The following is an 8,425-nucleotide window of genomic DNA, read 5'->3' as shown; positions in this document are numbered from 1 at the left end:
ACACGTGCGGACTCGTGACGAGCACGGAGTACATGGGAACCACTAGCTAACCTGCACGCTGGAGCCATTGTTTGTTACCCTTGAGATCCCTGTCGTAACGAGTCCGCACGTGTCCTACAGGCGAACCGACGTTCTTGCTCTCTCAGCCGGCGCGGAAGACTTTGCTTTGGGGCCTTTCCGACCCTTTGGTCTTATTGGCCTTCTACGCGTGAGTCCTCGCACATTCCTCGTCCGTAGTGAGGTCAACATTCGAGCTCCGGAGAAGTCGGAGCCCTAGACGGAATGGTCTCCGGGCAGCATCGGTTGCGGTACCCGTCGCGAGCGTAGCGGACAAGAGGGGCGGGTCGGTCTGCTTGCGGTGCGTGATGTACAAGATTTGTAACTGTAAGCAGCATGTCCAGGCGATCGGTATCACTGCGTGTACTTTGTTCGGCATGCACCTCTGAGAGCATGGGCATCCGCACTTGTTCATCAGAGTGGACGCAACCACGGCATACAGACTTCGAGGATCAGCAGGTTTGTGGTGATCCGCGTGAAAAGTCCGTTAGAAAAGCTCCTGTTTCCTTGTTCTGTATCTGTGGGAGCAACTTCAGGCATTTGGAATCCATTCGCATCAGTCGCATCCTTGCCGTTCTGGGTCAGAAGCCCGTTTGCCCGTAAGTTCAGCGCCGTAGAGTACCCGTGGCGCTGTGCTTGCGTTTGCCAGTCGGAAGGGTTCCAAGCGCCTCAGTGCCGTGAGTTGCTTGTACCTTGTTGGTGTTTTAGCTCCGGCCACTGGAAGGACGACATCGCCTATAGAAAGCGTTCAGCGCGGAGGCTGCTGAAGCAGCTGTGTGTCTTCATGAGAGGTGGCGCTCGCGTATGGGGGCAGGGGGGAGGTCAGGGCACGGGATTGCTTCAGAGCGTTTGCGAAGTGTTTCGGGAACTATACCTGGCAGAAGAGGAAGGACCTCACAGACTTTGCCTTGCACCGCCGTTCTGTTGCGTCAAGGGAGTTGAGGAGAATGTCACCCTGAGGCTCTCACCAGGTCATGGTGTTCTTCCTCCTCTTTTTGGTCGTATCGATATCGCTGGTTGAAGGCCTGAGCGAAGTATATGACAGCCTCACGGGGACACGGAGACACGTGTTTACGCTATCGTCCCTGCTGTTTATGGGGCAGTGTCTGTGGTGGTCTGTTGCGTTTGTCCTCGGTGGGCGTACCTTTCTGCTTACAAGACGAAAGAGATCCACGCATTAGTTCGGCGTCATCTTGAATATAGAGCTATGTCTGTCGAGTGATTTTACCCACTTGTGCAAATAAGTGAAGCCTAGCAGGATTGCGTGAAGCACTAATGCACCCTTATACGGCGTGCCGTTCCTTGGGTTCCCTGTTTTCACTAGGTGGCGGGTGGAGGCTCATCCATCCCCATGAGCCTCTCCCTTTTCGGTTTCTTCGTTTTTACCCGCAGAATCACACCTGCTGCTCAGGAATACGGATCCGTGTCTGGAAACCAGCTGCTGATGCTTGATGTCTTGCACACTCTCTTCTACTCGCGTAGCTACATTCCTCGGGTAGGACACGCGCGTCAGCTCGCAAGATCCCGGCGTGACTGGGTTGTCGGGGTCGTCCATTCTAAACACTGAAGAACTTCTCTTCGCACATTTGCGCACATGGGCATCTCGTCCGGTTTCACTCAAATAGAAACCGACACACGCGTAACAGCACATGTTTATGTATGCGTGTGCTTAGCGTACTGGCATGAAAGTGCATGCTTCTGTAGCGTTGCACACGAGTCTCCTGGAGGGTGTATGGCAGCCCGAACACACGCAGGCAGGGTTGCAGTGCCTTTTGGCATCCCCAGGGAGTCACTGGTTCGGTAGTTTATTGTCTGGCATGCCATCTCGTCCCAGCAACTTGTCGGGGAGTTCCTCAATGAAGCACAAGAGAAGGGGATAGTAGAGGGCTGAACGCGGTTTCGTAGGCCAACCGGGCAGCACTATTCCCAGGTGTGGTGTTTTGCTTGTCATTTTGGCCGTGAAGAGGACGTAACGTGAGGCAGAGAACGTTTTCGATCATTCGCATGTGCTATCATTCCCGTCAGGAGGTGCAACTCGTGGTTCTGTTCTCTCCTTTCCTGCAGACTCAACGGGTGTGGTCACAAGAGAAACAAATGTCTCATTTTCTGATAGCCCGTGCCTTCCTTGTCCTTGTCCTCACTGGGCTGTTTGTCCTCAGGCCCGTGTTTCTGAATTTACTCAACGTTTGGTAGAGCCGTGTCTCCTGCTCTTGCAAGCGTCGGGACTGGTTAGTCCCGACCTGATGCCCCTGACTGTCACGTCGCTTGCTAGTCCTACTGCCCATCGCCAGCACCACCTGTTCGAGGCAACATATCAGCGGTACCTTGACGCCTTTAACGCGCATGCTTACGCCAAGTCACCGCGCCGCAATGAAGGGTCCAGGAATGTGGCGGCCAAGCCTCCGGTCTCAGCGCTGGCTTTGCCGGGAGGAACAGGAGCCAGTGAACCGGGGACTCGAGCAGTAGACGGGGAAGCCGCCGCACGCGAGGAGCGGGATGAGGAGGGTCGGGATCTGCCGGGCGATGGTTCATCAGGTAGCGTGCCTCCGCCACGGGTCTCAGGAGGGCTGACATCCGGAGGTGTGGTACAAGAGCGGGAGGGGACTTTGCCGTTGCTGTCTGTACAGGGGGCGGGGTTAGGCCGAGGAGCAGAGATATTTGGGAGAGAACTCCGGACACACAAGAATGGAAGGGACGCTGTAGGGTCGGGGTCCTTGTCACTGGAATCCGACTCGCCCACAGTCACATATGCGGAGGAGGTGGCTTGCTGGGCGGCGCAGATCAAGCTGACGTTGACCACATCTGACTCCGCGGAGGTGGAATCTGCGCGACTGGCTTTTTTGAGGCAAACCAGGTCGCTCTTGGTTAAGCAGCTCATGCTTCCATGGAAGGAATTTGTTGCCGATGTTCTGGTACGTAGCGTTGAGAGATGCGTCTTGGAGACATTTCGTCATCCATGTAGCACTAGGACTCGTAACTTGCCCCCGCGTATAGGTCTATATCGTCTGGACTGTAGCTCTGACATTGCTTTCCTACTTGGATTCAGGATATGTGTTCTCCCCTGCGAGCGTCTGTGCTGAACTGGGTTTTCACATGAAGCTTCTGACTGTCGTTCAGTGAAGAGACAGATAGCATTGTGTTCACGATTATTCTGAGGTACCGTTCATCACGGGGGTTTTGAAGTAGAGGGTTTTGGATGCTGCTGCTGCCTGATTTGCGGGCGCGACATACAATCTTTCGATGGTATGTCTTTCGTAATCCGGGCCTTCTGTGGATATGCCTCTTCACTACATAAGGCCTTGCACACTCATGTTTTGATGCTGCCGTGTAAAGGTGCCCACGGGGCTAACTGTGGGGCTATAACCGGTTCCGGACTCCGGTTCTTTCTCTGGCTTCCCTCAGCTGACTTTCTTCGGAGTGGCGCATTGTTCGTTCGTGTGGATTGCCACAGGTCTATTGCATAGGCAGGCGCACCACCGCCAGACCACATTGGAAGGCGGGAGTGTGGTTCTGTCACTAGTGCGGTTTCCGAGGTTGAAATGTTACTCGGTCGTCTTCGAATAAATGCGCTGGCTTTTTTTCTCTTCAGCCACAGTTCCTTCGCGAGGTTCACGATGCACGGTTTCGCATAACAGGGGCGATTATGGATAATGTGTGGAAGCTGCGGGATCAACTAGAAGCAGCGACGGGCGTTGCAGCGGCCCCGAATGCCAACCCGCCGGGTGTCCGGTGCTTTGGAGAGGAGCTTAGTAGCCGTCCTCGGCCTGCCTTACCTCCGGAGAGTGGTAGTGTTTGCCTTGGAGAGTCAGTTCCGAACAAAGGGCCAGGGCACTGTAATGGGACATTTTCGTTTCCTACTCGAGGTGTCCATGAGGGGGACAAAGGTGGCGACCCGGGCAGCAGCGGGTGCTCAGTTAGTCTTTCCCGGACAGCAACTCAACAGCTGCAGTCGGGGGGAGAAGGAGCAAGAGAAGGAGCCGTTTCCTCGAAGGCAATGAAGCAAAGTGGGGGGTCCGGCTCTCAGAACTCTGTTCGACTCGTGGGGAGTGGCAGAGGGCACGAGACAGGAGTAGGGGTGCGTGCAGCAGATGTCACGGGGATTTCGACGCGTGAGCCTGCTAGCACACGGTGTTCCTTAGACTTGCGGTCAGAAGATGCGGCAGAGGCCCCCAGATCTCCGTTACCTGCCAGCGGTGGTGCACGAAGTGGTGAAGCTATGGCTCCTCTGGGGACAGGAAGGGCTTCCAAGGGCGGCAGCGTCGAATTCGCTTCGGCTTCCCAGCTGCAGCCTATTGGAGAAGACCGGGTCCTTGCGTCTTCGGCATCAAATTCGTTTTCAGTTTCTCGTGCCGGCTCGGGTGAAGATACCGCAGAAGAAGGAGGAAGGTTCGGCGGTGTTATTCGCAGCAAGGTTGGCCCTTCCATCTCATCGGGGACACCTGTAGGGGTGGTGACACATATGGAGCACCCCGGGCCCGGTCCTTATGTCAGGGGAGGGGGGGCAGAGGGGAGTGGATGTGATACAAGTTCTTCTGGAACTTCAGGTCTAAGCGGGGTCTCAGCGACTCATGTGGCGCTGGACAAGGCTCATAGCTCAAACAACACGAGTACAAGTGTGGCCAGCAGTGCCAGCGCACATGTTTCCGTTTCCCAGGGCAGCAGCGCCAGCTGTGTTCCTACGAAGAAATCAGAGCCTTTCCCGCCTGCAGGGCACCATCACGCTGCATCGAAAGGTGGGCAGAGCCTCATCTTCACAGAGCAGTTTTCTTCAGACAGAAGCACAGCTCAGGCGATAGGGAATCTGTCGCAATACGAGTCAGAGGGCGGGACTCGGGTCTACGGAAGCTCAGCGGACTTCGGGGAGCCTCCCCTGCACATGGGTGTTACCCGTATGTCGCCAGTAGGGCCGGCTGCCGAGGCTCTGGAAGACTTTGCGTGGAGCAACATGACTGTAGGAGGCGGCAAGGGTGGTGGAGCAGGCCGTTCTAAGAGCCTGACATCCAAAGCCCCTCGGGCTTTTGGACTCGTTAAGATGGATGCTCTGCACCCCACAAAGGGGTTGTGGGGAAGGGGAGGAGGCAAGAAGAGAGACGAAGAGGAACTGAATGCAAATGTGAGTCGAGGCGTGCATGCACAGGGTCGCTCGTGGAGCAGTAGTCCGTCATATACATACGTCTTTACACAGGTGGTCAGTACTTCCGCTTGAGTAAGCAGATGAAAGCTCCGTGGGTGGTTTCTAGCAGGTGTCGCGGCGGCACGTATAGTCTCGAGCCGGCTTTCAATTTTCCGCGTGGCGGCGGAGCTCGAGATCTGCTCGTGTGTTGCTTCCTTAGCGAGTGCTTTTTGGCAATAAGATTTCAGGGCCGAGTTCCCTCACTGGCCTCTCTGTCTTGTACGCGACTTACCTACAATCGACGCTTCGCTGGTGTAGACTAATAGAATCCCACCGAGCACATTGGTGCACTGGCTCGCCTTTATATAATAGAGTCACGTACTCGGAGAGCGCGTGTGCGTGGATTACCTTGGAGTAGATGGGAACTGGAGATGGTACTTAAGGAAAAGAAGAGCAGGACAGCTTTTGGCGCACGAGCAGAAGTAGACAGCTTTTCGTTGACGGGTGGATAGAGCAACAAAATAAAAAACAAGATTGCCTTTGTCCACGCCGAGATGTGTTGCAGCCAATAGGCTATTTTGGCCCCGGTCTTAGCTCGCTGGCTAGGCCTTGACGCGAGCAACCACGGTAGAAGGAGCGAGGATAAGCCCTCTGCCATCGATGTAACTGCTTCAGTGGAATTTGCTTCTCCCGTAGGTTGGCGGTCGAGCAGTCCGAGAAGACAGTCCGTTCTACGCGTTAACGTTTGTCATGATGGTGGGAATGCAGATGAGTAACGAGTTGAACGCATGCATCGTCACCATGAGGCACGAACCCGAGAGTTCCATCGATGTAAGCTGTGTTCTCGATAACTTTCTTCGTTTGAGTTACCGTGGTTCGACCTCCCTGCGGCAAGTTTACATATTTCCCCTTCGTTTTGAGGCCGTCTCATCTGGCATAGTTCTTTCGCTCCGATGATACGTATCTTCTTTTCGTGTTGCTGGAGTGCGCGAGGGACGTTGGGAACGGCAGGGGCGGTCATCTTTTTTTTCTTGCATGAGAGAAGAAAGCGAGAAGAAAAAAGAAGTGTGTTGTGCTGTCTATGGAGCTGATCGCTTGGTTGAACTTTGTGCCTGATGGGTTTCTGGTGTACAGCTCGATTTCCTTCTTGAAGAGCCGCTTCTACTGCCAGTCCGGCAATTTCACTTCTGCTGCTACCCTCAACTTCCTCGAACGTTCTTCTGCGTCTTCGATGACCTTGCCCCCGATACCTTCGAGTGCGCGCGAGAGCTTGCCGGAGTAACTGAACAGGTGTGAAAAAGTCCACGCAGAGGCGAGAAGCAAAGGACTAGAAGTCTGACGCAACGTCTTCGCGTCCCCTCGCTAGTCACAACACGGTTGTTCGTATCTTACTTCAGACGGCTTTGTCCAGGTGACTGCATCGTGCTTGGGATCGTTAGTAGACTCGCGACAGTAATACAGCAAGACACCAACCAGTACTTGGATTAGTAGGAGTGATATTTACACATCGTTGAAGAAGCACCCCATGGAGGCCTCATCGTTTCTTCTGTAGCTGGCGTATGCTGATCTAGTGTGTACGGTGACGCTGTTTTTTTGCGTACAATCATTCTTAGTTGCTTGGTTTCTCCAGCCTTCAGGTAGAGTGGACAGTCTTCCTGACAACAGCATTACAACGATGACAAGGGGGAGTGTTCTGCTTTGTTCATGCTTCTGGCCTCCCTTACAGGATTATCGCAGTAGTGTATGTCGGACGGACTTCTCTTTCATTGAGTTCGAAAGTAATAGCAAGAGCGGGCAGTTCTTCCTGTTCTCTCATGACGGCAAGTATCTTATCAAGACCATCAGCCAGAGAGAGGTGAAACAGGTCCTGAAGTAAGTCCTTTCTTTTTGGTCCGACACCCGCGGCTCGGGGCAATGCCCTGTTCGTATATTCCGCTGTGCGTAGGGAGGATGAGTCTTTCAGACACCTCTCTCTGCAGTTCTACATGGACCATCTCAAAGAAGACAAAGAAGAACATACTGGCATTGCTTACTAGTTTAGGCTCAGGATACACGGCGTGGCAATTTCACGCCGGAGAGTGGCTGTGTGTTACAACGGGAAGAGCCTGCGGGGCGCGGAGATACTTAAAGCGGCCTGAACCTCCGGGTTGTGCCCCCTCTCCGTCTCCTTCGCGAAGGATGGCAGGGTTGTGATATGGTACCACCCTGACTGGTCTCGCGCGCCATGGTGGAAGTTCTGCCCGTACTAGGTGCTTCTAGCGGGGAAAGCTGCCGTTTCTAAAGGTTGTTTGCGCTGTAGCAATTGCCGCTGGACAATTTTTTCGCCAACTAACAACATATGTACGCACTAAAGCTGGTAATATATCTTTCATTGGAAACCAAGTGAGTGAACCCTGCGCACGCGAGCCTGTTCTCTTTCTCTTCGTTGTTGTCTAGGATATTGCCTGCATACATCGACCATCTGCTTACCAACCCGAATTCGCTCTTGACCCGCCTCTTCGGGTTGCATCGCGTCGAGATATACAAGCGGTATGACCTGGAAGAAGAGGCACCCGGAGGAGTGTCACAAGAAGTCGAGTGGTCGTCAAGACGCAGCCATACGGGAGGGACAGACTCGCAGCTCGACCCGCGGCGTGAAGACACGAGTCGAACGGTGACAGATCGTGGTAGTAGTGGTGGGTCTCGAAGGCGCCCGACGATCGGATCAGGTGGGCGTCACGTCTCAGTCGCTGTTCCTCCTGAGGGTGCTTCTTCAGGAGTCACACGAGAGTTTGAAAACGATCCAGTAGTGAGCGCTGATGGAGGAGGCTCTGGCACAGCAAGCCAATCTGACTTCACCCGTGGCGGTTCCTCCGATAGTCTCGCTTGTTCGTGGATGCCTGATGAGAGCACAGCAGGAGACATGGCTTCCTCCGACGCAGTGACAGGGGGAAAGACCATGCATCTGTTACTTCCTTCTCGCACCTCCGCAGGAGTGGAAACGTCGCGAACAACTGGACAGGCGAAGGCTACCTCCCGAGACTCACAACGAAGCAGCCTTTCTGAAACACGACACACGGAATATTCTGTCGCTGAGGTGGCGTGTGACCCACAGTTGCTCAGAGAAGATAAGGAGCGGAGTGACCGAGAGCTCTTTGGTAGTGCACTGAACTTTTGCAGCACCCAGCTGCACGCCGGGGAGATGTCCGCGCTTTACGCTTCCGATGAAGGGCGGTCAGCGTCCCTCCGCGCGCCCTCCGATCCCGGATCAGACGC

At 54.5% G+C, this 8,425-nt stretch overlaps 1 protein-coding gene across 1 annotated transcript; it reads left to right on the top strand.

Moving 5' to 3' along the window:
• Window positions 1-57: 57 nt before the first annotated feature.
• On the top strand, window positions 58-8,424 carry CSUI_008619 (phosphatidylinositol-4-phosphate 5-kinase; the record flags this gene model as incomplete). Its single annotated transcript, XM_068068746.1, has 8 exons — window positions 58-208; window positions 594-656; window positions 1,450-1,552; window positions 1,742-2,969; window positions 3,647-5,170; window positions 6,305-6,460; window positions 6,897-7,042; window positions 7,607-8,424. Coding segments are annotated over exons 4-8 (3,312 nt in total), but the record flags the coding sequence as incomplete, so codon positions are not given.
• Between the last annotated feature and the right edge of the window lies 1 nt (window position 8,425).

The sequence above is a fragment of the Cystoisospora suis genome, assembly GCF_002600585.1.
Source record: "Cystoisospora suis strain Wien I chromosome Unknown contig_4888, whole genome shotgun sequence".
Classification (NCBI taxonomy): Eukaryota; Apicomplexa; class Conoidasida; order Eucoccidiorida; family Sarcocystidae; genus Cystoisospora; species Cystoisospora suis.
Note: the sequence above shows the minus strand (reverse complement) of the source record. Positions and strands in the feature narration are given on the sequence as shown.